At 48.2% G+C, this 27,168-nt stretch overlaps 13 protein-coding genes across 13 annotated transcripts; 7 read left to right on the top strand and 6 right to left on the bottom strand.

The window, feature by feature from the left end:
* Positions 1 to 292: 292 nt before the first annotated feature.
* On the bottom strand, positions 293 to 2,084 carry N7500_008665 (uncharacterized protein; the record flags this gene model as incomplete). The annotated part of the gene is made up of 3 exons (XM_056679809.1): positions 293 to 1,375; positions 1,417 to 1,542; positions 1,593 to 2,084. 3 exons carry the CDS (start codon positions 2,082 to 2,084, stop codon positions 293 to 295), a joined length of 1,701 nt encoding a protein of 566 aa, XP_056530181.1.
* A 1,929-nt stretch (positions 2,085 to 4,013) lies between these two features.
* N7500_008664 (uncharacterized protein) lies at positions 4,014 to 5,051 on the top strand (the record flags this gene model as incomplete). Its single annotated transcript, XM_056679808.1, has 1 exon — positions 4,014 to 5,051. The coding sequence occupies one exon, from the start codon at positions 4,014 to 4,016 to the stop codon at positions 5,049 to 5,051; it is 1,038 nt and encodes a 345-aa protein (XP_056530180.1).
* Positions 5,052 to 5,949: 898 nt separating this feature from the next.
* On the top strand, positions 5,950 to 6,812 carry N7500_008663 (zinc finger MYND domain-containing protein; the record flags this gene model as incomplete). Its single annotated transcript, XM_056679807.1, has 4 exons — positions 5,950 to 5,968; positions 6,031 to 6,541; positions 6,598 to 6,685; positions 6,744 to 6,812. 4 exons carry the CDS (start codon positions 5,950 to 5,952, stop codon positions 6,810 to 6,812), a joined length of 687 nt encoding a protein of 228 aa, XP_056530179.1.
* A 605-nt stretch (positions 6,813 to 7,417) lies between these two features.
* N7500_008662 (DUF3632 domain-containing protein) lies at positions 7,418 to 8,293 on the top strand (the record flags this gene model as incomplete). Its single annotated transcript, XM_056679806.1, has 1 exon — positions 7,418 to 8,293. The coding sequence occupies one exon, from the start codon at positions 7,418 to 7,420 to the stop codon at positions 8,291 to 8,293; it is 876 nt and encodes a 291-aa protein (XP_056530178.1).
* A 258-nt stretch (positions 8,294 to 8,551) lies between these two features.
* N7500_008661 (alpha/beta fold hydrolase) lies at positions 8,552 to 9,346 on the bottom strand (the record flags this gene model as incomplete). Its single annotated transcript, XM_056679805.1, has 1 exon — positions 8,552 to 9,346. The coding sequence occupies one exon, from the start codon at positions 9,344 to 9,346 to the stop codon at positions 8,552 to 8,554; it is 795 nt and encodes a 264-aa protein (XP_056530177.1).
* Positions 9,347 to 10,804: 1,458 nt separating this feature from the next.
* N7500_008660 (bZIP transcription factor) lies at positions 10,805 to 11,893 on the top strand (the record flags this gene model as incomplete). Its single annotated transcript, XM_056679804.1, has 1 exon — positions 10,805 to 11,893. One exon carries the CDS (start codon positions 10,805 to 10,807, stop codon positions 11,891 to 11,893), a length of 1,089 nt encoding a protein of 362 aa, XP_056530176.1.
* A 154-nt stretch (positions 11,894 to 12,047) lies between these two features.
* N7500_008659 (MFS transporter) lies at positions 12,048 to 13,756 on the bottom strand (the record flags this gene model as incomplete). Its single annotated transcript, XM_056679803.1, has 3 exons — positions 12,048 to 12,662; positions 12,736 to 13,311; positions 13,373 to 13,756. 3 exons carry the CDS (start codon positions 13,754 to 13,756, stop codon positions 12,048 to 12,050), a joined length of 1,575 nt encoding a protein of 524 aa, XP_056530175.1.
* An 857-nt stretch (positions 13,757 to 14,613) lies between these two features.
* On the bottom strand, positions 14,614 to 15,369 carry N7500_008658 (uncharacterized protein; the record flags this gene model as incomplete). The annotated part of the gene is made up of 1 exon (XM_056679802.1): positions 14,614 to 15,369. One exon carries the CDS (start codon positions 15,367 to 15,369, stop codon positions 14,614 to 14,616), a length of 756 nt encoding a protein of 251 aa, XP_056530174.1.
* A 1,506-nt stretch (positions 15,370 to 16,875) lies between these two features.
* On the top strand, positions 16,876 to 19,061 carry N7500_008657 (uncharacterized protein; the record flags this gene model as incomplete). Its single annotated transcript, XM_056679801.1, has 2 exons — positions 16,876 to 16,991; positions 17,015 to 19,061. 2 exons carry the CDS (start codon positions 16,876 to 16,878, stop codon positions 19,059 to 19,061), a joined length of 2,163 nt encoding a protein of 720 aa, XP_056530173.1.
* Positions 19,062 to 19,283: 222 nt separating this feature from the next.
* On the bottom strand, positions 19,284 to 20,135 carry N7500_008656 (peptide alpha-N-acetyltransferase complex A subunit ARD1; the record flags this gene model as incomplete). The annotated part of the gene is made up of 2 exons (XM_056679800.1): positions 19,284 to 19,660; positions 19,769 to 20,135. 2 exons carry the CDS (start codon positions 20,133 to 20,135, stop codon positions 19,284 to 19,286), a joined length of 744 nt encoding a protein of 247 aa, XP_056530172.1.
* A 1,521-nt stretch (positions 20,136 to 21,656) lies between these two features.
* N7500_008655 (uncharacterized protein) lies at positions 21,657 to 23,131 on the bottom strand (the record flags this gene model as incomplete). The annotated part of the gene is made up of 3 exons (XM_056679799.1): positions 21,657 to 21,877; positions 21,930 to 22,529; positions 22,585 to 23,131. The coding sequence occupies 3 exons, from the start codon at positions 23,129 to 23,131 to the stop codon at positions 21,657 to 21,659; spliced, it is 1,368 nt and encodes a 455-aa protein (XP_056530171.1).
* A 687-nt stretch (positions 23,132 to 23,818) lies between these two features.
* Positions 23,819 to 25,011, top strand: N7500_008654 (SUR7/PalI family protein; the record flags this gene model as incomplete). The annotated part of the gene is made up of 2 exons (XM_056679798.1): positions 23,819 to 24,233; positions 24,290 to 25,011. The coding sequence occupies 2 exons, from the start codon at positions 23,819 to 23,821 to the stop codon at positions 25,009 to 25,011; spliced, it is 1,137 nt and encodes a 378-aa protein (XP_056530170.1).
* A 1,050-nt stretch (positions 25,012 to 26,061) lies between these two features.
* N7500_008653 (uncharacterized protein) lies at positions 26,062 to 27,105 on the top strand (the record flags this gene model as incomplete). Its single annotated transcript, XM_056679797.1, has 3 exons — positions 26,062 to 26,262; positions 26,336 to 26,671; positions 26,794 to 27,105. The coding sequence occupies 3 exons, from the start codon at positions 26,062 to 26,064 to the stop codon at positions 27,103 to 27,105; spliced, it is 849 nt and encodes a 282-aa protein (XP_056530169.1).
* Between the last annotated feature and the right edge of the window lie 63 nt (positions 27,106 to 27,168).

Raw genomic sequence — 27,168 nt, 5'->3', positions numbered from 1 at the left:
ACTTTCGTGCCGAGTACTACCCAATGCCAGAGAATACAGAGTACTACAATCGATCTAATACAGTGGGCCTAGAAGCAAAGTCTTGTCAATAGAGTAGTACAGGCAAAAGAAGAGATCAGAGGAAACGTTATTGCCCTGCAGATGTAGCTAATCAAGCAAAATAAAAGCCAGCGGACCGTCAAAGTATTCCTGCATTACATTATTATTGCTGGCATGGATTATGGTGTCATTCTTGCCTCTTTAGAAATCACCCAACCTGTTAGCAATGCATAAGAGTAGTAGATGTCTCACTCTATGTCTCCATCTCCGAGTCTTTCGAGGAACCCTCATCTGATGAACTCGAGCTAGACTCATCGCTTGTTATCTCAATTGGTTCATTTGGATTTGCTTCGCGTCCCTTTTGAGACTCTACTAATGTGGTGAGTTGGTTCTTTGGAAGCTCTGGTTCGGACTTTGACTCTTCTGAAGATTCATTTTCTGACGGCGAGCTGGACGATTCACCGTCTGTTGACTGAACTAATTCTTTTGGGTAGAACTTGTTCTCCTCTGGCAATTCTTCCCTTGTCACTGGTTGTCTTTTCAGCTCCTTTCGTTCGGTCTCTGACTCATCTTCTGAAGACTCCTCTTCTGATGATGAAGAGGGGGAGTTATCTTCCGATGACGATGACGATGATTCGGAGTCATCACTCTCTTCCTCTAGTAGAGTAGGGATCGATACTTTCATCCTCTGATTGCGTCCATCTTGCCACACTGATTTCAGTGCCAGTGTATTCTTTTGTTGCGCTTGAGAGTCATCCTCTGATTCTTCCTCTGAGGGCTCGTCTTCGGAAGATGAAGAAGAGTCGCTGCTCTCGTCCTGTGCTTGAATCGCCACCTTGACCCTCACATTCTGGCTCCCTTGTGAACTTTCCTTTGTTGCTAAAATTTGCACTCCTTCTTCTTCGGAGGAGGAAGAAGAGTAACCATCGTCGTCCTCTTCTGACGATGACACCTCTGACGAGTGTCCCTGCGTCAAAGTAGAGGATCTTTCATTTTCTTCCTCTAGATGTAGCACCTCCTCGTGTGTTACTTTATGCGCAACTTGCGCCTGATCTGAATCTTTGAAAGGCGACATCTTTTGTCTCTTAACTTGCACTTGACTTTCTTTTTCTTCCTCTTCCGACGAAGACACGGACGATGATGAAGATACCACCAAGGGCGAAGTGTCTCTAGCTTCCACCGCTCCATGGTCGTCTTGTTCCTGTTGCATGATCTTTTTCAGCTGTTCGTTCCGTTCCATGATTGGTCCTTCTCGCACTTCATGTTTCCGCTGCCGTTTGGGCACAGGCTGCTGCTCGTCAATATCCCGATAGACTCGCTTTAGACTGGCCTGCTGCTGTGATACGTCTGCAATTGGGGGGAGATAGGTATTCTGACCCGCTCAAATGGCCAATACCATGAATTCAAAAAGCGCCGTCTGTCTCTTGGATCATCGTAGTCTGCAAGCCAAGCATCCGCATCTCTTTTCCGTTGTAGCATCCCCGGTAATTCGCCTTGTGGAATCTGTTCTTCCTTAGTGTCAAATAGCTTGGATGACCTGTAGTGAAACTCACCATTTCACAGGCATTCTGGCTTTGTGTACAAAATTTGCATGCCTCCTGCCCTGGGATCGATTGACAAGGCGGGTTCTGACTCTCGTCTATCCAGCGTGTAAAGCACTCGTAGCAGCATTTGACAGATCGCTGGGTTGGGGCATGTATCTCATTCAGAAGCTGCAAATTTGCTGCCTGTAGCGGTCCGATTGCTGAGTTCAAGGCTTTCAAGTTTTCGTCCTCGGAAGTTGTGGATGGCGATTGGCTATGGGAGTGAATTTTCAGTTGATCTCCTTCCTGGGAAATGGGCGTCCGTTCTCGGAGATGATCAACTTGAACACCTTGCATAGTATCGACGGGAAGTGGATTGGATGTCTCCACTGCATCCGGCTCGGCCTGCGGTCCCCATATCTGTTTGATACTCTCCGCAAAGTCGAATGTTCCAGCAGCAAATGTTTGCACAGCTTCGGCCACTGCCAGCACAGTCCTCTGAAATCTCTGATCACTGGCCATACTGGAACAGCTCGTTGGTAGAGGGATACCCTGTGCTGGTCAATGTGATGTAGGTGTCTTGAGATTGGTTCGGCTTCCGGCTGAGCTTATTCTCCGGGACCCGCTTTTGTCAACATCAGATGAACTGTCTACAACGGTAGGATGTAGGAAATTCAATTGATCGTATTGCAAGGTCATGGAGAACTGAAGGAGAAGACAAAGCGAGTTAAGAGAAAGGAAGAATGCTTACCACAAATAGCTAAGTGATATCTATCCTGAAAGGTCGGTCACACCACGTCAAATAATGTCCTCACAGCACATGTTTTTAAAATCTCAGAAATCTCATCATTTTTATCCTATACGAACCGTTCTACTGAAGTCCATTCAGATGATCCTATATATACAAGAGTAACGCCAGAGTCAGTATCCCCCCCAGGTGGCTGTGGCCTTGCGGCAACCGCCCACCGCTTTCCGCACCTGCGAGGGGAGGAAAGGCAGCAAGAAGCTGCCCCCAAGTCAGAACGTCAAAATGGTCGCCGGTCAATCCCATGCCTTACCAAAGGTTCCTTTTCCTACAGAAGTCGTCTCGAGGCCGTTCAAAGGGTCCTCTCTCTCTTCCACTCTTCATTATTTTTGATCCCAAACCACTCCTTCGATACCCTTTACAGATTCGACATCTCTCATATAGCAACGTGAAAATAGACCGCGGTGTACATTGGTTGACCAAATTGTCCATTCAATTTTGCATTTTTTTACGAATAGTTCAGACCTCGAGATATCTATCACTTTCTTCTTACTTTTTGTTATTTCACTTGCAACCCTATGTCATTAGATGAGAAGTCAGGGTTTGCATTGTCTCAAGTCTGCATTACTAGGTCGTCTTACCTTCCAAGATTGTTCATGATCTATCTCTACAACCTCTTCGACTATAGACCCAACTCGAACTTCACCTCGAGTCCCCCTTTTCACCCTTGAAAGCCCGTGGTCACATCGACGGCTTTGAAATTGAGTCTCCCAAGCTATCAGATTTAGTCTCCTGAAATATTATTACAAATACCAGGCTTTCATTTTTGTAAAAAAATATGAGGGCCGTTTAATTAAAAGTCACGTTTATTAAAATATTTGTCTTATTTAGTGCTTTATGGGCCCCATTAGCCCCTGTTCAAAGCCCAGCGGGATTTCACCCCAGGCCTTACCCCACCGGTGGGCCTAAGGACCCGGCCTAAAGCCCGGCCCATTAGTGGGTTGGCGCGGGTTGGGCTTTGGGCTTTGCAGAGGTCTAGTTGTATGTATACTGGTTTCAAAAACCGAAAACATCCGTACTGGTAGAAAAATCTGGATATAGTTAGGGGCCATTCTTCTACTAATCATCTTCAACCACTCTATCAATTTTCGATCATTCTTCTCCGAACTATATCTGTGGTGTGATATGTATGTATAGAACCAGGTCTTTTTGGTTGCACTGAAAGCATCTATGCATGGAACTGTAGATGTAACTGCCTATTTGTGAGACCTCAGAAGATGCAAGAATTGTTCTTGATGACTGGAGATAATATATAATCGACGATTATGTGCGACATTGGTAAATTGGGGAGAGATGGACTAACAGAATCACATTCCATAGCAGGCTTTATATCCAAGGCAGTAGATACTCCGAGGTAGCCAAGAAGATGCCTGAATCTATCAATACCGAAACCCCCAACTAGTAAAAACAAGTGCAAAACCATCTTCCCCCTTCTAGACCTCTTCAAGTCTCGCCCCCACGCCAAGGTACTAGCTCAAACATTGAATATGTTAATCTTTGTTATCCACGTGACTGTGGATTACTCTCCTGCATACGCCCCTCCTCACCCCCTGGTCGTGAACGCGCTGAACTAAGCCTCCTTGACGCTTGGGAACTCCCCCTAGCTGATTATTGGGCAGAATCTTAGTTTCCACAGGTCGGTTGATATGGCCGCTTCCAACTCGACAGCTCTGGTTAGCTGGCGGTTAGAGGACGGCGGCCGCTCCACATGGGCTTTGGTGTGGTCCTGTTTGGTAACAATATTTGCTTGTACTTGGACAGTCCTACACTTAAATCTTCCTCGGCGGAACTCGCCGACAGTGCGAATAGTTCTTGCGAACATCTCTTATTGGCTCCTCGCTATCTTCTTTCCAGAATATGTGTTCGTGCACGCGTCATATGGGCTTTACCGAGCAATGCTATTGAAGCAGGTGTGCAACCAAGCCCAAAAAACCCGATATCTGGATTTAGTGGATCGAGAATCTTGGCTGTCTAAACGCGCCAGTCCACTAGAGCAAAAGCAAAACCAAGAGTCTGCTGAACCCCATCTATTTCGCACTGAGTGGACACTTCGAAAATGTTTCTGCATTCTTGCTGGTGGACTTGCCTTACAAACCCAGGATGGATGGATTTACGTCCTCCGACGAAGCGATATGCAATTGTTTATTCAAGCTGGCATAATTGAAGACGTGGACTTTCACGATCGTGATGTTGAAGACCGTGCTAAATCAGATTCTTTGGGAAAAATATTCACTGTTATTCAGACCGCCTGGTTCCTAGTCAACATGATAGCAAGATGGGCGAATTCTTTACCGGTTGCACCCATTGAACTAGCGACAGTTGCTTATATTGCCTGCGGCCTACTGATGTATGCTACGTGGTGGTATAAACCGAAAGGTATGGCCGCACCTATCACGATTTATGTCAGAAGCGATCGTGAGGACATGCCAGCCCATCTTCTCAATCACATAGCGACAAATCCCCATGGTTGGGTTCACATCCGTGCACAAATAAAGAAAGCGACGGTGGTTTCTGTCTTCGCGCAGACTATTCGATTCTTTTTTGAAGCGACCAGGATCACTGAAGATGTGGTGAACGACGATGTCCCATATACTAGTCTCTATAAGCCATCTCATGGATGCATTGTGACTGCCATCAATACCTTTGTTGCGTTTCTTTACTGTGGTATTCATCTCGCAGGGTAAATATTAGTCTCTTAGTTATAGATACTGCTATTATTGATTTGCTAACAAAATACTGTGATTTATAGATGGAACTTCCCGTTCCCCACTGAAGCTGAACGGATTGCTTGGCTTGTCTCATCACTTGCTTGCATTGTGATGGTTGGCATATACAGCCTAGCAAGTACCATACCTACATACGTGGTTTGGTTTGAGTCAAGGAACTTGTTTTCTTTCTATACGAAAGCATTTAATGCCCGAAAGCTGTTGATGTATCGAATGCTAATGCTCGCTATGCTTACTTGCTTTGCCGTATACGTGGTTTTACGTCTGATTATCATGGCTCTAGCTTTTACTTCGTTAAGAGCTCTTCCGGTCGGTTGCTATACAACTGTCGAATGGGTGATGAGCATTCCACATGTTTAGACTCGGCCATCTTCTGATAATCTACAGCATCTGCGAACTCTCTGGGGATATTCTTCTGAGTGCCATCCAAAACATTCTTCTAGTAGCTCTTTCATTGACATTGTTGAGATTGCCATCCTATCAATATTGTGCCTTAGAGAAGGAGAGTCGGCTGTAAAAGCATAGAACATGGCGAGAAATGTCCATACATAACATGTGATCGTGAAAGCACCAAGAACGCAAACGAAAACAGAGACAGCCTTTGCTCCACGGTCAACGAATATCTCGGAAAGACAAAGAAACGTGTTATATCACACTATCAGACTCTCTCCTGTCGTAGGTCCGTACAATTCATTGTGAGTGTATTCTTTATGTTCCCTTTTGATTCTTCCACGCCATTTCCCTTGCAGGTGGACCAACCTTGCTACCACAGAACCTTTTCCATCAACTTCAGGTCCCTGACTTGATCACTCAGTCTCAAGCCCAGTAAACCAATTTCACGTACCAGCCAACCAGCATGGGTCGATGGGGATGGCGTGAGTATCACTGTGACAGCTCCACTTTACTCTTTTTCAGGTCTAACCAGTGTCTATCTTAGGCCTATTCGAAGGCGATCAGGACCTTGATGTCGTTCTCAGCTTGGCCGAAGACCTCGACATTGACACCGATTCCTGGGAGTACAGTCTGAGCGCGATGGTTCATCAGACTGACATGCTAGCACCCGCAGATGCTCGTGCCCTCTACAGCACCGCCGAATATGCCAACTCGCTCGCCAACGTCACCGTCCCATACATTCGCCAGAAGTTCGACACTGACAACCTCGGTGAACGGCTTTTCGCTGCCAGTCGCGCCAAGGAATCCGACACAAACGACTTCATGCAGCAATCCAAGTACCGCACTATCATCCTGGGTGCTCTCATGATGCGCGCTGGTGCTCGCATCAATGCAGCGGATCTGCAACACCTGCGTGATCTAGTGCCTCAAATCAACTGCAACTCGCGCCGACCTCTCTTCGAGGACCATGGATTCAGAACTCCGGGAAAGGCTCAATTCCTTGCTGCGCTGGATCACTACCAGCCCGGTGTAGCGCGTAGCTTCCAGGAGCCTACGTTAGTTTGACTTTTGAAGAATGCACGCACATAGCTGATGTTAATGACATTGATAGGTGCTTCAACTGTGGAAAGATCGAGGCAGAGATCGGTCACAAGCCCCTGCAATGCAAGAAGTGCAACATTGCGACGTACTGCAGCAAGGTGAATGGGAGAGAATCTGGCTTTGTGAGCTGTGTTCATGGATATTAATTCTTCATAGGACTGCCAGCGCTACCAGTGGCGCGAGCACCGAGTGAGCTGTGTTCCCCCGGACAACGCTTCTTATTGAACGTCTGAGCGCATCGTTTAAAGGACTCCAGTAACGCTATGAGGAACATTACTACTTTTATGGTTGACTTGTGTTCGGGTTTTTATCTTCATGTTCGCAATACCTGAGATATACCAGTACTTGAGAAGTTGATCGACTTTATTACTCTCGGGGGGATTGGTATCTGCGCTTCAACAAATTTACTTAATCAAGGAACTTGCAAATTCAATTGATCTCTCTCTCTCAATATATTAGAAGTTAAAAACTTACCAAATCTATGCTAATATGACCCAAATATTGTATCACTGTGCTATAGAAAGTGGACGGAACCGGTATTGGTCAAGCCTACTCCATTATCATTCTGACCATATATCTAAGGAGGTTTATATATCACATTGTTATATAGGGCTATGATTAGATGGTTCAAAGTGCTTTCACCGGAACAATACAAACCGCCGTGACTAGTCAAGCTATGATGTCACGGTTGAGGGGACGAGACATACACCCAAAATGCTATCCGATTTGGGTTTACACTCGTTATTCGACAACCAGCAGGATGAAAATAATTCTACACCAAAGTCCCATCAACAGACATCCTTAGTAGAAGCATCTACATCAACTCCATCATGTCGACAAGTGGTTACGACTCCTGGCTCCAGACAACTGAAGAGCCTGAATACCGCACTGCACGCCCTCATGCAGAGATCCTACGGCGACTAGTCTCAAACACAATTGATTCAGCCACCGCAATGAAAGTACTGAGTTTGCTCGATTTCAAAAACGATCATACGCCATGGGCTCTCTGGGAGCTAATCTATGAGGCCGCTGCCGATGTTCCTTCGAGTCAGTTCTCATTACTGGCCCTCTTAGTTGAAGCCGAAAAACTCGATTCACAGCTACCTGAGTCCAAACCTAAAGATATACCACGGAAATGGTTGGGCTGCTTTGGGAGCATATGGCGCGACAAGTGGGATATGCTCTCACCCCATGCATCATCAGGATGGACAGTGTCCGCATCCAAGTCAACTACCCGATGGATTAATATAAATACCTTCTCAGCAAGGCTGCTAGCTACATCTTCTTTTAGTCAAGGAATAAAGCTTCGTGCTTTAGGCTTGAGCTTATTGAACATGTGTTTGGAGGTGGACCCGACGAAGTATAAGGAGGAAAGACGTCAGGCACAGTCCGCGCTTCAGAGACAGTCACCATGGTATAAGATGGATGTATCAGAACTACTGGCAGCCAATGTATGCGCCGCTGCACAATGGATTATCCATGCTGGGCCGTTGATGTGGAAGGATGATCGACCCGACAGTCCTGAGTACATTCAACAAGTTCTACCTGGTAAAACAGACCTCTGGGATGGAAGCCCCGGATTCACAAAAGGGCGATGGCAGCTGTGGAGGGATCGGTTCTTGTTCATGGCAGAGTACGAGGATATCAGCCCAGATGTCCAGCAAGTTGCACGAAGGGCAGGGCGAATAATGAGCGAATTCCTTTGATGTAAATACCATGTGTTTTTGGAAAAAAAAATCAACAAGGTCTGTCTACCCTTATGAGATTAGCTGGGATCGGTCGTAGCATAGTGCTCAGTCATTACCCTAGGGAAGAAATAGGATCATCGACACGAAAGAACAGGATGCTGTATGATCCGAGTGGTTACGCTTCTGGGTGACAAGCATTGCAAGCTTGATATCGGATCAACCATCTACGGAAATAAACACTCGAGAAACACTAAATAGAAAGCTATCTAGGTAATATCACTCAAGCTTCACAAATCCTCCAGGCAACTCTTTCCGTTCAAACCACGCTTCAGCAGTCTCAGCAAAAATTTGTGGCTCCTGTCGATTCCACGGATGTCGCATACTGAGATGTGTATATGCGACAGTCTCCGCATTCAACTCTCTCCCAATTTTCATCAGCTTCACAGCATCGTGCGGGTGATCGTTGGTGGGAATGAACCCGCCTTTCCCTGCTGCAACAATGAGGGTACGTGCACGCCATGGCGACGGCCACTGCGTTGGTGTCTCTGGGGATACAATCTGTCTACACAAGTCGAGTGTGCAGACACTGGTATCAATGCGAGGAATATCGGCACCATCCATTGCCCAGCGGATCAAGGAACGAGGAAGACAATTCTCCACTCTGGGCATGGCCCATGCTGCGTATGGGATGTACGGTGTAAGTGATGTTTGGGGAAAGATTTCAAACCCCGAGACGAAGATAGAGTTGACCACGTCGGGGTTGCTGGAGGCTAGACGGATGGCGACTTGCGCACCCAGACTGTGGCCAATGATGTGAGCTGATCCGTTGATAGCGTGTGTGCGGATGATGTCGGCAATGAGGCGGGCTGAGAGATCCACCGAGAACGGCGCGTGGGATCTCCCATGGCCTGGAAGATCTGGTACCAGCAGATGGTAAGAACTGGGGAGGTTGGGAATGACAAGATCCCAGTAGAGGCCGGATACCAGGGCGCCGTGGATCAGCACGACAGTGGTTTGGCCTGTCGGGTTGAACACCGTATGGTGCAGCTCGGGAGGGTCAGAGGTAGACATGGCTGTTATTGGAGAAATGGTAAGATACTCTGTACAGATAGGAAGAGATGAGATTTGGCCCCCAATAACGCACGTATCCCGCTGTTCCAACCCCCACACGCCAATCATATGGGATGCTCAAGGTGTATCCACTTAACCACCAAGCTTGATCGTCGATAACCGGGTAGATCCCGTGTCTTAATGTCTTGGTTCCTAGGTAAGCGGAAATATGTAACAGGGCACTTGGAAGGTACTCAATACGCCTATAATGGGTGTCAACATGTATTATCATATAGAAGACTTTCCACCAAATTACTCAGCTCCTCGTGGAGAATCTTACTTTGGGTATCGCTGTGGGTAATTGAGATCCAGCCGCCTGCAATCTTCTTGGGTCTACCCAAGGCCCCATTCTCGGACGTCGGGTGCTCTTTGAAGCCCTGGTAACAAGGTGCTCTCAACTACTTTTACTTCTATGAACTAGGACCATCGAGAGTATACCGGCGAGAAGCTCCGGTAGGCTTGACGGCATAAAATCTCTTGATCCCAAGAGAATAAAATCAAAAATCTCTCGAGGAGACGACACGACAATTTATGATAATTTGGTCCTTAATGTAGTCTACTGTTAAACCTACCCCTAGTTAGAGGCCCGGGCGCGATGAGAAAAAGAATAGTTATGGATTCATAGAGCCTACAGATCTCTGCTTAATTTGTTTAGCATTTCATATCTCTTCAAGACACTTCATATCCCTCGTTTGAGACATGGAATCCTGCAAGGTCAGATGTCATTAGTGGTCTATACCAAATTGGATACGCCAACGAGAAATAGAACGACACAAATTGATATTGATTGCTTGGGCCTTCTCGGCTAGTAGTGGTGAACTTGATCCCTCTGATGTGATGCGATCTATGGACATCGGGTATATATCTGAATATTCCCAGAATCACCGTATCAAAAAATTGCAGTTTACTCGCTCTCTCTATCTCCACCTCTCCTTCAGTTTGGAGCATATCAGCAGTTTCAATCCACATATTGTAGGCTCACATATCGTAGGCAGCCCGATTAGTCTCTAGCGCATTCACTTAATCCTCACAAAGTAGACTCTGCATGTTGACTTGCTTTCTATGCTACAAATTTTTGGGTGCAACACACAGAGATTGAAGTAGAAGAGGACTAGCAATAGGGATGTAGCTTCTTGGAAGTTGCCAATTGCACTGAATGTAAATTCCTGAAGTGCGACAGGACGAATCAGTCACATAATAACCCATGGGCACCTCTGGAAGACTACACACCTAGATGTAAATCAAGAGTGATTTTCCTGTAGAGATATAAAAATTTTGGTAAATGCGGCCAGTGGAAACATCGAATGTAGATACATATCTGCATAATGATTATGCATACCCATTTATGCCGAATTATGCACAACCCGCATCTTAAATCTGCCGATCCCGTCGTTCCACAACATCAAAGTATCAGACGCAATGTCTTCTAATGAGAAAAAGCGCCTGCGAGATCGTCGCTCACAACAAACTCTGCGCGAAAAGAAGTTGCGACATACAGCCGAGCTCGAAGAACAGGTAGCGCACTGCAAACAGCACCACAGTGACGAAGGCGTTGCTCGCCTTTTGCAAGTAATCAATGGCCTCCGCAAGCAAAATGACGCTCTTCTCACGCGACAAAAATCCTTAAAATCTCTCGTCGACTCCTGGGAGACAGAACTGGATGAACCAGGCCCCACCAATGACCCCACTCATGACTTGTCATCCCTGTACGAGGAGATGAGCAAACGAGAGGCCCAATTCTCCCTCCAAACGAACTTCAACGAAACAACATCCCAGCACAATATAAGCAGTCTTCTTAACACCCCCATCTCCGCTGCATCAACACCTCCAATTATTCCATCTCCATGTCTGGAACCTCTTTCCGCCGAAACCACGCCTCTGTGGAAACAAATCCCGCCACACACTGACAACTTCAGCACACGAACTATGATCTCGTGCCCGTGGCTCATGTATCCAGAGCTGGTAATCCAATGTCCCGACACTCCTGATTCTCCTCTGGACCTTCTTTACGGCACGAAAACAAACATGCTGGCAGACATGATACATACGGCCCTGCAGCGCCGCCCAATCCGCGATCCAGAGCGACTAGGTACTGGTTGGCTGACTTATCACTTCTCGAGATGGGTTATTGCGCCTAGCCCGGAGAACTATAATCGACTTCCTATGTTCCTCCGGCCTGTGCAGGGCCAGATGACAATTCCGCATCCTCTAGTGTTGGATTTCATGCCGTGGCCAAGGATGAGACTGAATCTAATTCGGCGGTGGCACGTGTATGCCAAAGACCGGGATTATCTGTTTGGGCTCCTTGCTTGTTGTGTGAAGCTTCGGTGGCCTTGGAATGAGAAGATCCTTGAGCGGGATGAGCGGAACGAATTGTGTATCAAAAAGGCGTTTTATGAGTTATTCGCTAATGAAAGTGGGTGGGGGCTTACGCCGGAGTTTATAAGCCGGTATCCTGATCTTGTGGAGGGTATGGATATTAGCAAAGTTGTGATTGAGCTCTTGTGAGGGATGGCACATTCTTGATCGTGATCTCTTATGTTCTATTATATGAATTATGTCTATAAAACTTCTAATTGTGGGTCATTAAACATCCTCTCGATCACGGAGACAGACAAGATTGATGTGGAGCGAGTGGGACACCCCCGAAGATAGTAGCAGCTCAAGCCTTTTTACCATCAAGATCAACAGGCCACTTCTCGCGAATCACCTTGCCGTACTTGATGAAAATGATAGGAATCGGGATGAATGCCAAAGCCAAGAAGCCAAGCAATGAGTTGCCCCATCCGAGGCCCAGAGCGTCGAACATCTTTGGTCCAGCAAGTGGAAGCAGAGCTCCAACCAGGGAGCGAGTGGCGGTTAAAGTGGCATTGGCGGACGCCGCATATTTAGGATAGCAGTCGATGACATATGTCTGGATGGGCATATACACACCCATCATGCCGACTCCGAAGGGGAACATGCCAATAATGGGCACGATCCAAAACACGTGCTTGTCGGCACTCCAGCCGTACCAGAAGAAGCTGATTGGCAGGATGCAGGCGAAGATGATCATCGTCGGGAGACGCATCTCGGGTTCGAACTTGCCGCCATTTTTTTTAGTAGCTGCCATAACCATCCGGTCGTTTGTGAAGGCAATCATTGCAAGGCCGCCGATGAAACCGAAACCAATACCGAGGTATGCAAGTCCTGAGAGACCGACGGAAAAACCGTATCTCTGGGTGAAGACACCCGGGATGGTGGTGAAGAAGAGGTAGAGCAGACCGTAGATAAAAGACTAGAAATATCAGGTCAGTGGATCGAAGTTTGGAAAGGACAATTTCGCGTGTCACGATCGAAGTTAAACTCACCATATAGACACACAGAAGGAATACAATTGGCGACTTGAACAACAACAAGATTGGCCTCTTGAAACTCTGCATCAGTGTCTCTCTCAACCCAACACGCTCTTGATTGGTGTCATAAGCACTTCGCAGGTCTGTTCTGCCCGTCTCCTTTGCCAGTTTCTCAGTCTTCCAGCGAATGAGAACATCGGCATATGTTTCTTTGTTCAAAATCTCAACACCGAACGAGACGACACCACCCACAATAAGCAACAGCCAAAATACCCAGCGCCAGCCAGCTTCCTGTCCAAGGAATCCACCCGCGATAGGCCCGACCACAGGTCCAATAAGTGGTCCCATAGCCCAGACGGAGGTTGCCATGCCGCGCTGTTCACGCGGGAACAGATCTGCGATCACACCCGCGCCGAGTGTTAGACATCCCGAACCGCCAATTCCAGCGAAGAGGCGACAGATGATGAGAGTTTCAATGTTATGCGAGAGTGCGCAGCCAATTTGCCAAACGACGAAGAACCAATTCGCACCGCTAAGGACGACACGGCGGCCGTAGACTTCACTCAGAGGGGCAAGTAAAAGGGGGCCGAACTAGATCCGTCATGTCAGATGGGTTTGGCTGCATAGATTATAGGGGCTGGGTTGGGCTTACTGCATAGCCAAGGATATAGATGCTGACACTGAAAGACAGGATTGTCTGATCCATTACTTTGAACTCCCTTGCCACATATGAGATGGCCGGTGAGAACATGCTCGAGGCAAGTGGAGAGATCAGAGTCATGATACTGATCAGAGAGAGCAAGGCCCATTTTTTGTTGGCGGGGAAATTCTGGGGATTATTGGGATCATCTTGTCCGTCCCAGCCTACTATCCCGCGGCTAAGATCTGTTTCTGGGAATAGCTCTTTGGTCGGTGTTGATGTTTCGGTAGGTTGATTCGTTGCCTGTTTTTCGAGGTCTGGGGTTTGGTTTCTGACGCTGTCCCCTTCGTTGAGGGTTGCGTTGGTTGAGATGGACTCTTTCTGGAGACCATCCATGATGGGTGACAAGCTTGCAAGTGTTTGTTAATATAGATAGGAATGGGCGCTTGGCGTGTGGGAATAGTAAAAAGGGAAAGGAAATAGATGTGCGTGCCAAGAGGAGGCAAGTTTAAATAATCTTATGTTGTAAAGGAGTGGAAGAAAGGGAAGGATCGAACAGATATAAGAGTAAGATTTTCCGACAAAAGAAAATTAGAACAGGTTACGATCAGCGAAACGATATCCGTTTGTATAAATGCGAGCTGGAACGTTTGTCTCCGATCCGGATAAATCCACCGAAATTATCGTTGCTACTGTTGCTATATTGAGTCATAACTGCTATTATACTCATAAAAAGCTTTCACAAATTGGCAGGATTCGGGTAAGCCGACGAAGTACTCGATTTGGGTCCCCCTCTCCTACTTATGCGATGATTCAGTGCCCCACTTATATGTCTGTGGCAGCCAATGATATTTATCAAAGCAGGCCAATCTCCAGGCGCTGAATCATTGCTGGACAGGAGTCCCGTGGTCCCAGTGGTGGGGCCACTCCCATGTCGCGTGGAACCTTATGTTTATTCTAATGCGCATAACTCATTTCAAGGTCCTGATCAAGGGACATTTCACTGTTGTGAAGCAAACTACATGTGATAGCTTATGCCTCGATGGCGCACATTTCATTGTCCCATACCGCTCATCTGCTCGAAACAGCCACTAGAAATCAACCTTATCATGTTGCTTGTTTCCCTCTCAATGTTTCGAACACATTTCTTATCTCAGCGGTTGAGTCAGCAGCTCTCTTGTACCTAGGGCTATGGTCATCTCATGACAAAAGCTAGTCATGTTGCTCCCATGCCCGTGTCTGTTGTTTCCCTTTCAGACTTGTTCAGTCAAAGGGCCTGGCTCCTCCATCGAATCGAGACACTCCAACACATCGAAGTAAACGTTCTCAAAGTACCCTTTGCTAACGCCCTCGGCGATGTTGGTCATCCTCTCCATTTGTTCATATCTCAGATTGACAAAGGCCGCTCCCACATCGCCCTCGATTTGCGACAACAAAATCAACAGGGGGACGAATGGTGGAATTCTCAATTTCATATTCAAGGTGTGAGTGTAATACTCCATAAGACGGTGAACAAACCACCGGGCACTGGAATACTGGCTTCGCTGGCACCCAGTGAACTTGAACAGAACATCGGAGACTTCCGCGGGGTCCTGGGGAGGACTGCGGTTGAACCGCCGAAGAATCATATCCGCGCCCTTCATGAACTCGTCTGCAAGTTGAGCCCGAGGTTGTTCCTTCACGATCATGCGCACGAGGATTGGATTCATGTTCCACGCGATCCATTTGCGAACCTCTATCGACATCTGTTGCCATCTCCTAGCATTGGGTGAGTCCTTGTAGGGACGAACAATGCTATGGTCAATGAGGCGATGGAGCTTGTGCATCTTCAGCGTGTGATAGATATCACTGCGCCAGGTTTCATAGTCGGAAGGGTGTTTAAGAATACAGGGAAACCGGTACAGCGTGAAACACTCAATCTCTGGCAGCTGGAATGCCTGGTCGATTTCTCCGTTCGGTTTCTCAGCTGGCAGCAAGGTCGACCAATCGCGATTGTGCTCAACAGACATTTTGGTATGTCGTGTATAGCCTGTGTCGACTGGTTTGGCTTTTGTGATAAAGTGAGAGGGTATTCGGTCTGGAACTACACGCAAACCCACCACATTAGCTTATGCTTTCCAAAATGCCCACAGTCGAGACAGAAAGACTTACGGGATCGATGAATTGCGAAGAGTATTTGACAATGGCACGGCGGCGTATGTCGGCAATGTGGGATGCCGGTTTTTGTCTTTCACTCAACCGCCAGAAGATCAGGCGATAACAGATTTCTTACCACATTGGCGATATCGTTTTTGACTGAGGAGGACCTTTCAAACTGCTAACACCCTTATTATGATTGCAGATTGATAAAAAAGAATCAATGTGCAGGGAAGAGAGGAGAGTAGAAGAAAGATGAGAATGAAAGTCGAAGGGGTGCGAGTGGATGGATATGGCATCCAAAATATGGATAGCTTCACTTACAAATAACTCCGCCTTGGCTATAGCTTACGCGAATATATCCAAAGATGTTGTGTATACCCGATTCAGTAAGGAGTTTGCCCACATTCAAAGTGTGGACACGCACCGTGACCGAAATACAAGCACCAATCCAGGAACTGGGGATGAAACAATCTCGACCAATAAATATTCTAATGGAATTGATTGCATCTTTTCAACATTCCAACATTGAAAGACGACCTAGCCCTGGAGCTATACGTTAGCCTACTAGTGGTCTTCTCTCCAAGGCTCCTTTTTGATGACGATTTTGGTGACGACCTGACAACTCGAAGTTTGGTTTCCTAAACAAGCAGCGGTATTTGAGCCATGTTCGGTAAGCATGTCAATGTCGGCAATCAGTAATTTCAATAGACGTGTATATACTTGATTAGAAATCGATCATGGAGAGTGCGTGTGCAGAGTACTGAGTGATTGGATTGCACCGAAGGTTGCTCGCGCGAATTATATACATACCAAGTTCCCCAGCCCGGACCACGCATATAACTTCAAGGACTACCAACACTCTACACATTAGGCAGGAAATCATTCATTCAAGCCGCCAATAATCACTCAGTTGTATTTGATCCTTGTATTTGATCCTCCAAGTATGACTTCATTCAATATTAGAAACATCCCAAAAATGGTACGCGTTCAAGCACAATATCCTTGACAGCCTTATCGATAGCGTTTATCTTATCGTATCCGCCAATCTCCTGATCTCGGGATGTCACTTTCTTCACTCCACCTGCTTCGACTGTCCTCATTCATCAGGTCTCAATATACCATTTGTCATCGTGGGTACTCGCCCGATCTCCAGGTAGGACATGCGCTCTCTAAAAATGTGCCGCCAAGGCTTGTACGCTGACAGTCCACCGTTTACAGCAATCTTGCTGCCTTCAACCGCCCCTCAAGCCCTTGTTATCTTATCACAGCATGTGGATTCACGTCCACGTCTGACAGAAGATTTGTAGCCCTCCCTAGGCCTCTACATTCTTGCCGCCCTTTGATAGTTCCTAGCCGACTGTGACCGCCCTCTCAAAATGGACCAGGAAGAGGCTCCACCTCCCCCGTACTCGCCCGTCGACCCATTACTCGCACCGGCAAATAGCCGGAACAACAACAGCACCTCTCAAGCCTCAATTCCTCTGGGGGGAGCGTCCCTCCAACGCAGGATGCTAGTAGCTCTCGCGCCCCAACACAACCGACAGTCGTGCCGACGCATTTCAGATCCGCCGCTGCGTACTTTGAGGAACGGCTTCCCTCGGTGTTAGAGGAGAGTCGGGATCTTCTGCATCATCATATGACCATCTACCCTCGGAGCCAAGCCAAAGATTTCCCACGACGGCCACGGTGCTGGGCCTCACGGCTAGATGAGATAACCCAACAGGATTGGGATACCTTCTTAAAGTATCTGTTTCCGCCACAATTAGGGCTCGCTGCGTCCTCTCAACATCTGCCGCGTCAATTACGAGCGGAAATTAGACGAGACCGCAAGGACCGCCCACAAGAGACTGATGAGCAACGGAAGGCTCGAATCGCTGCCGTTGTCACCGAATGGAATGAGTGTTTTTTCGGGTACCGCGCCACTCAGATCGTCTTCATCTATGTAGGCGAACCTGATTCTGCGCCGTCGTCTGCTTTATGTCCCCGATGCTATCCAGCGGCAACGGGGTCAATAGATGGCCAGCCAATTCGAAATCCAAATACTCCGTCGCCCGTGCCTAGCCAGTATGGTCCTTCACCGACGCCTTGGCCGATGCATCCTCCTATGTTCCTCAATCCTCAAGCACATGTGCCTCCATCCCCGTATGGAGGATATGGTGTTCCTCCATACCCTCCCCCCATATCTCCAAATCAGCCACCGCAGTATTACCCCCATCCACCACAAGGCGCATGGCAATGGAATAATTGGAACCATCCACAGCAGCAACCGCAGTATCCTAATAACGGCGCTTCCAAGGGTGGGTCCCTTGGGTGGATCTCACAGATCGCATCACAAGCGCAGAAATATGGAGAAAGGTTCAGCGAACAGGCACAACAATATGGAGACCACATCACCGCACAAGCACAGCATTATGGGCGGCAGGTCGAGGAGCAGGCTCTTGCACATGGCCGCTGGATTGAAGAACAGGCAAGACTTCATAGTCGGAAAGCACCAGTGGCTGGACCTCCATACGGCGGGGGCTACTACCCCCGGCCGGCCTGGGATAACTCGCCCCGTCCCATAGCCAACATTCCCATGACACCCATCCAAACCCCCAGCCCTGTGACGAGTCCGAACCCGGCGGGCTGGCCTGAGACAACCAGTCAGATCGATAGCAACAAGCCTAAGCCCTCAACAGAACATCTTCTGATAGAGCTTCCCGCGACCGAACGCACCAGACGAGTATCAGTGAGCTCCGTCTCATCCGAGTCCTCGTTTAGCTCAATTGACTCAATCTCGACAACATCGGATCTGGGCGTTTCAGACCTTGCAACAGTGCGCGCTCAGCTGGAACTTCTAGACGATCGCCACGATCGGGTTCTTTATGACGCTGCCGTCGACCTCCGGCGGCAACTCTCAGTCCTGCAAGAGTCTCGCCGAGAAGCAAAGTTCTCCGGTAAAACCAACTGGCGACCCGGCTTCAGCCAAAGCCAACAGAACAATCAACAATCCAGCGACCCCAATCGGCGCCGCTGGGACTCACCCGAGCAGCAGCAACGTAAGTCGGCCGATAAACGCGCAATGAAAGAAGAAATGCGCGCTACCAAGAAAGCGTTCCGAGACACGCTGCGTCGAGCACGAGATGAGCAGCGTGAACGCCGGCGCACTCGACGCCGCCAGGTCCGTCAAGCTCGCGCTAATGACGGCGATAAGGCGAAAAACATGTACAACCAGCCGCTGGAACAGCAGCTTGGGACATTACGGCTGGAAGATTCTCGGCCGAACCCACCTTTGCCTGCACGTCCGGTCAACACACAAACACAGCCTAGTCCGGTCTCTACGCCAACTAGCTCGAATGTCGGCTTTGGATTTGCCTCCAATCCCCCATCCCCCGCTAGCTCACGGCCGAGTACGCTGGAATCGACATCTACTGGGGACTCTGCCGGTGGGAGGAAAGGGAAGCCGGCTGATACGCCAAGTCGGTTAAAGGATATGCTGTTGCCGCGAAAGGCGAAGAAGGATGATGGGGGAGTAAATGATCTGGAAATATCGGATTCTCTATATTTTGTCTTCTGTTCTTAGCCTGGAGTTCAACGTTTTCCTGAGACAGCAAAATTCACTTTGCTTCTCGATGTATAGTTCAAATTTTGACCACATTGAAGTCGACGAAGTTACGACTCACAATTGATACATAGTACGTCCGCATATCCACACAGATTCCAAATATACTTATATGAAACTTTTTTCGAAATAGAATCTCTATACTTACAAAGAGCATTCACTCCCATTGGCATCTATACGCACCTAAGCCTTCGCTTCATTCTTCTCGACCAAATCACCAACTCCAAGTCCCCTCCCAACCTTCACCCGAATCATCTTTTCCGCATCCTTCTTCCCAAGATCTCCAACCTCCTCTCCCTCATCCTCATGTCCCTCATCATCCCCATTCTTCTCCTTATTACTCTCCGCATCCCGCTTCTCAATCGCCTTCCAATCAAGCCACATGTTCTGCAGATTCAACCGCATAGCATACGCATCCTCCCCGTCAGCGTAGTACCCATCCTCAACCTTCTCAACCTCAAAGCCAAGCGTATCACGGTAAAGTCGCAGCGCAGCAACGTTCGACATGCGCACGTGCAGCGACACGAAATGCGCGCGGTGGGACTCGGCCATTGCGCGTTCTAGAACCATTCAATTAGAACCGACAGATACAAACTCGACCATGAACACAGTTGCAAAAGCAATAGCATCAGACGAAGATCATGGATTGGACAAGATTTTAAACTCACGACTCATCCGCATCAACTTTTCCGCAATTCCCAATCGTCTATGCGTCCGCATAACACTCAGACTGGTAATATGACCATGCTGGTTTCCATCCTTGGGCTCCTCCTCCATCTTCGCGAGAACATATCCCACGACCTTGGGGTATTCGCCTGCGATATTTCCTGCCATTCCGGCGCCCGTCGAGCTTTGTTTGTATCCTCCGCGCGGGCGCATGACCGCGACGAAGCTTAGCTGCGGCCAGGTCAGGGCATGGTAGAGGTAGTATTTTAGGAAGTAGTTCTCGGGGAGGTTTGTGATGTTGCAGGTTTGGATTGAGGGGAGGAGGTCGATGTAGGAGGGGTAGCTGCTTAGGGGGACGATGTCGACCATTTTGGCGGTTTGTGAGGGCGTAAGATGGTGAGGTGGGTTGGTTTGAGGGTGGAGTTGGCGGTGCGGTGGGGAGGTCATGTGATATGAGGATAGGATGGGATTGTTGCAGGGTTGGGTTTTATACTCGGTAGATATGTTAACTGTTTTTTACTATATGAGCTGATTTGGTATGGAAGTATTCAATTCGAATGTGTTCGAGTTGTACGTTATATGTAATCGATTTGCCCAATTGCTTTTCCCTTTTCTATCACTCCAATCATACCCTTTGTTAGAACAACATACATAAAACACCTCTTCAATGCATTTCACGGGTCCAGAAAGGGCTCGACGGCCCTAATGCTCTGCTGGAGCTACTCCAAGGATATGGGAACCTGAATAATTCCTCTGCAGTCAGTGTTGACGGTCGAATTCGTCTTATCGATTTTTCCCCTCGGTCCGTTCAAGATGAATCAGTTGCATCAGTGACTACTCTTACAGAAAAAGGACTGGTCGAACGCGGTTCTGAGCCCCCCGCTACCTTGAGTGGAAACGATATGAAACTTCTGATGGCTCGATACTGGCTCGATGGCATGAACTGTTACATCAAAGATGCCTCTATGAATGCACTTGATATCCTAGAAAATATCAAAGAAGATTACTCAACCGAGGTCTGTGATCGCCTTGACCGCTTCCAAGAATCGCTTTACGAAGAGAACGAATGTAAAGCTCTTGAAATTGCAGAGGCCCAAAGCATATATAGAAGGAAGGTAGAGAATGAGCAGGACTTAGCCAGAGTGTTTGGAAAGAGCAAGCCTTGGCTTCATTCCATGGGGTTACGCTTTTCTCGAGAGCCCAAAGTTGGTTGCTGATCCTAGATATGATGTTTGTGAGGAGAACAAAGCAAGGCAATGGAAAGATCTCTGAGTCGTATCGGGTTGAGGATTGAGATTTATCACCGTCACAAGATCGAGACGCAATCCTGGCCAGCCCAGATGAGTAGTTCATCGATTTCCCGAGGTTGTCGACGAGTTGTACCAGAAGATCAAGAACCGACGAAACGGAGGCAGTCTTTCCGATGGCCTTCTTCTGAATGTTCTTATGTACCTGGATCATGAATTTGCGAACTCACTGCTCGTTGCTCATGGGCATGGCGGTGCTATGTGGATCTGGGCAGTCGATCCGGACAAGTGTAAGAATGATCCTACAGACGATTATCAAGGATACGTGCGTGGTGGTTTCAAGCAACTCGTGGATAATTTCTACGTTGCCCGCCGATGGCAAAGGGACCTGTGTCGAAATGGTACTCATACCCAAGGATAATAACGCATGACGAATACTTGGAGAATCAATTATAGCTAACCAACAGATAGGATTGGGTTTTTTATACATAGATCGAATGACTATAACTTTGTACCTACAAATACCATATCAAAATCATATCCAGTACAATACGATATGTACGGCAAAGAAAGAAAAAAAAAACCTAGCGCCGACGACCGGATCGGTCATGCACCCAAAATACAGTCATGGGTATCGTGGAAATCAAAACGCAGACATCATAATCTGCACTCCCACTGCCACCAGAAGCACCGTCGACATACCGGCGACAGAAATCTCGCGCAGCGCGCCAGAGGTCTGGCCACAGCATTTACGGTTGTAAGTGACATTATTCATCTCGGCAGCGACCTCGAAGACCGAGCCGTTGAAATTGCCGTAGTTATAGTAATCAACCAGAAGGAAGTTGGGTGGACGGCCCCAGGTTTCTGTTCAGAGTTAGCAAAGCACACATAGAATTATATGAAATCTAAAACTTACTGTTACATTCCTTGGCCATTTCACCCAGACTACCACTGCCATTCACAGCATTGGTCTCGTTGATCTCAGCAGTATTGGGGATCAACATGCTAAGAGAGCCGAGGTTCAACTGTAAATTCAGATTGTGGTTGGCCATGTACATGCGATTCTTGGCGGCTGCCTTGGACAGGCCCGGTGGGCGTTGCTGCGTGCAGGGGAACTTGGGGTCTGTCGGTGAGAAGGGTGTCTCCCACACCTGCGAAAACTCATCCATCAGCCATGGATAGGCGGTCTGGTTAGCTTCGTAGTCCATGAAGAAGACTGCGCGCTTCTGCTTGAGGATCATTTCTGAGAGCGTGGGCCAGTCATTTAGAGCCATGGGGACCTTGGTGGGGGTGTAGATGAGGTCCTTTAGTCCAGCGTTGTAGATTGGGTCAATGAACTTGTCGGGCTTGACATAGTCGAAGTTGCCGATGATAAAGGTCACCACGTCATATGGGTTCTTCCGCATCCACTTGTTGACCTCCGTCAGGTATGCTTCGAGGGTGCCGACGCCGAGCAATTGGCAGCTAGTATGGCATAGGAACATTGTGCCATTCTCATAGTGAGTTTGGAATTGCACTGTCCATAGATTAGTCATTGCTTGTTTCTCAAAAGTTGGCGCATCGCTGCTTACGTGTGCGGATTCCGTCATTCAATTGTGTTGTTACATCCAGCACCTGATTGGCGGCGACGTTGTTCTTTCGCACGAACGGGCTGTTGTGCGCTGCGATCATGGTAATGTTGGAATATTTTCTGACACAGAACTCGGGGTAGTTGTTGCAGGGCTGTTTATTAACCACAGGCACCTTCGTCGCTGTACCAGTCGTAGTCGCCGTCGCGTTCATGCTCATGTTTCCGATCACCGTAGTGCCTCCGCCGCCCACCAGTAAAGTCAAGGAGTCGGATGTTGTGGTGATAACCGTCTGGTTGGAGGCAGTCATTGTCCCATTGTGATGGGTAGCCGATGGAACCACCGACTTATCGCCATCACTCAGAGTGATGGTTGTACTGGGGTCTAGGTAGCTACCCGATGGAAGGGCCACTGGAGTTGTGACCGACACAACTATAGGTTCATCGGTGGTGGTCTTGCCTGACTGGGTAGCGGATTCGGTAGTTTCGGTGGTCGTCTCCTTGGCCACTGCAACGGCCAGCAAGGCGAAAAGAACTGTAGGCCACCTCATCGTGCTGTGTATTGTGTGAGCCCAAGATAGGAGGGAATTCCGGGGACAGTCCTCCAGGGTCCTGGACCCGGAGGTACTGAAACTTACCTAAGCGGTGGAGTTTTCCCAAGGTGACGTTGAGAACCAATAGAGGATCGTGATGGACCAATTATATCTTTACCAACATTTTAGGGGGCGAAGTGGGAAGTGGGCTGAGATCTCCAGTCTTTTAGCTGTGCCGATTGCTGCCTGATATGTATTTTAGTTCGCGCTTATCCTCTGTGTCTCACATATAGGCAACACTTAAAAGGAGTGCGTATACTATTAATACCTTTATTATTCTACCTAAATCTTCCTACTAACCCATGATACTTCTATATCTTTGCGTTTCACTCACATCTAATGCCTTCACTCATACTATTTCCGGTAGATAAGCCTAAATGATCGTCCATGCAGGCCAGGGGCCACGCCACTAGTGTTCAGCCACTGACGATCTCACGGGAGACGCGACGATCTGATAGAAATTTCATGAAAGTCGAATCCAATAAATGCAATAAATCCAGTTCATGCAGAGTAAGACAAGTAATAGCTCGTATTCCGAAGTGCTCGGGATATTTCATTGCCCAACGTCATCTCGGCAACCCTAATTCTTCTCTCTTTTCTTCGGCACTTTGGGACTTTCTCCTTTCCCCTTGACAGACTTCTATCATGCATGGGAATGGCAAGCGGAAGCTTCCCTTTTTCAAGTCCACGACCCCAATTGACCGTCAGCGCAAATCCAATGTCCACTGGCATCGGGTGTTCCGGTCGCTGTTGTACTTGATCGCTTGGGTCTTTTTATTGTTGGTAGTCATTGGCAACATCTCCAATAAACCAGTCCTACGCAGTACCTATTTCCTTTATCTCGACCTTTCCAATATCATCCCAGTCTCTATTCCAAATGCCGTCCTTATCAACTCCATCGCCCAAACAATTGGTTTGCACGACTTCTACCAGGTCGGCTTATGGAACTTCTGCGAAGGATACAATGGCCAGGGCATCACCCACTGCTCCAAGCCGGAGACTCTGTATGCCTTCAACCCGGTTGATATCATCCTGAGCGAGCTGCTGTCGGGCGCAACAAGTACGTTATACCGATATTCCCGGACTGGAACCCCTGGAAGACTAACAACCCCACAGTCGCTCTCCCAGCCGACATCCAAAGCCCATTGAAACTAGCACGCGTCGCTTCCCACTGGATGTTCGGACTCCTCTTTTCCGCAGCCATCCTCAACTTCGTTATGATATTCGTGAGCCCTCTCGCCGTATCCTCGCGACACCCACGATATATCAAGGCCTGGGCCGCAGGATACAATGGCGCGCACCCGCCCGCGGGGAAGCCACCTCACCGCCGACGGACCTTCTTCTGGCTCCGCGCTCTGCCGATGATGATTTTGACATTTTTCACCGCACTGATCACAATCGTCGGGTCAGCCGTCGCGACGGTCATGTTCGTGATCTTCGCCAATGTCTTCTCAAACGCAGACCCGAGCATCAACATCCAGGCGCATGTTGGCACCCAGATGCTTGTGTTTATGTGGATTGGTTCGGCGTTCAGTCTGCTCGCATTCATTATTCAGATTGGCTCTTGCTGCGCGGCCTGCTGTCGTGGCCGTAAGGCTCGCAAGCAGCTCAAGTCGCAGGGTATCAAGTGGCACGAGAAGAGGGCGATTAGCCCGGATGCGACCGAGCAGCGCGGTGTCTCGTCCTGCAGAGATTCTACTGTCCCTGCCGAGGAACGTCGTCTCACTTCCAATGGTCAGGCGTTCTCGAATGAGCATGAGCAGAAGTTGGGCAATGGGTATCCTTCCAACCACCAATACTCTGACTCTTCGACCGAACCTCATGCACTCTCGAAGTAAATATCGTGAGCTTCCTTCATTTTTGGTCATTTCCTCTACAGATTCATTTTCCTTTCTACCATTCTCATATTCTCATCTTTGTGGGGCTCAATATCCAACCCTGTGCTATAGTGTTTCCATTTCTGGACATTTACCCATATTTTATCTACCATCTACTTCGCACTTAGCTATGATTTCACGATTTGAACTAGAAATAGAGCGGCATTTACTCCGTACATATCTCAAACTTGTTTTTTTTTTTTTCCGTGAATTTTGAATATATGGCCTCTCCACAGTGGATACGTCACTGCAGTCGTAAGCTCAAAATCTTTGCCACAATTGCTCTGTTCCTTCGACTTCTCATTTGTTAATTCTGATCGCCTAAAAAGAGCCGAGTGCCCAGCCCCCGTAAAGAGGGTCATAGCTCCACTTCAGGTACCTTGTTCCTCTCCATCACATCCTATCACACAGATCAGCCGCAAGGCGAAACGAACACCCACTCTGTACTCCGTACTTCGTATTCGGGTCGTGTCCACTACGGCTTGGCAAGGATCCCCGAAATCCTGAAAGGTTCAGGTGCCAGATCGAGTAATAGCTCGATTGGAGAGCAACCACCAAAAGGCTGGAAATTCTCCGTACCGGCCTGAAGAATTAATGACAAAAGTACAAAGACCGTCAGCCTGGTTCTTGATCTATCAGGCCGAATCTCAATAATTTGTGCAATATATACAGAGTCTCCCGGACAGGCTTACTCTGCCCTTATGCAACGTTTACAACTATGAACCTCTGCCTCAGTACTCTGTACCTCCATACTCATAACCCCAAATCAAAATGCCAAAATTCACCCAAAAACACACACTCTTGTGTAATTCACCTCTAATTTCTACAACTCACGCCACCTAATAGTGAGAACCATCATGAATCCATGCCAAATTACAAAAAGGATCCCTACCTACCGGTTCCATGATCGAGGTCCATGGGACAAAACTACGTTCTGATATCATACACTTCTACATAAATCCCTTATTGCCCCATTTCCATCTGTCAAAATCATCTCATTATCAATATCAAATGTCAACCGACCCCGAAATCCATACCTCCCCACCTCCCCAACCCTCTCCCGGGAACCAAAACACCCTCCCATCCGACTTCAGCCTAACTGACAAGGTAGCCCTAGTCTCAGGCGCCGGTCGCGGCCTAGGCCTGACCATAGCAGAAGCTCTATTACAAGCGGGGGCCAGAGTGTACGCTCTAGACCGCATAAAGGCCCCGGTATGTGTGTCACATCTGTGCTATAATCTTAACCTCCTAGAAAAGAATAACCTCCGAATAACTCATCACAAAGACACCGGAGCTCATACACGTCCAGCAGCGTGCCAAGGACTTGGGTACCGAGCTGCAGTATCGCTGTGTCGACGTGCGTGACACAGACTTGCTCAATACCACCATCGAGGATATCGCCAATCATGAGTGTCGTATAGATGGCCTAGTTGCTGCTGCTGCTATTCAGCAGGAGACGTCCGCCCTTGATTACCCTGCTGAGGATAGTGATGCGTTGCTCGAGGTTAATGTGACGGGTGTGTTTATGACGGCTCAGGCGGTGGCGAGGCAGATGATTCGGTTCGGGACTAAGAGTAGTATTGTGTTAGTTGCTAGCATGAGCGGGACTATCGCGAATAGGGTATGTTCTCTTTTTTATAGCTTTGTCTGGTTGTCTACCACATGCCCCTGAACTCGGTCTCGTTCTGTGTCAACTCAAAGATATATCTGTGGATTCATCAATACTAATCAACACACAAATAGGGATTGATCTGTCCAGTCTACAACGCAAGCAAAGCAGCCGTCATCCAGCTCGCCCGCAACCTCGCCGCTGAATGGGGCCAATATAATATTCGCGTTAACACCCTCTCGCCCGGCTACGCTCTTACTTCTATGTTGGAGTTGCTGTTCATCGAGTACCCAGAGCGCCGCGAGCAGTTTGCTAAGGAGAATATGCTGGGCCGTCTATCTCATCCCAGGGAATATCGCGGTGCTGCTGTCTTCTTGCTTTCTAATGCTAGCAGTTTTATGACTGGCAGTGATCTCCGCATAGATGGTGGCCATGCTGCGTGGTGAATGACTTCAGTTGCGGCAAGGCGCGGGCTGTCTGAGTGTTCTGTTACATTAATAGTGACCTCT

Source organism: Penicillium coprophilum (assembly GCF_028826855.1).
Source record: "Penicillium coprophilum strain IBT 35676 chromosome Unknown utg000005l_segment0_segment0, whole genome shotgun sequence".
Taxonomy (NCBI): domain Eukaryota; kingdom Fungi; phylum Ascomycota; class Eurotiomycetes; order Eurotiales; family Aspergillaceae; genus Penicillium; species Penicillium coprophilum.
This window is presented reverse-complemented; position numbering and strand designations above follow the sequence as displayed.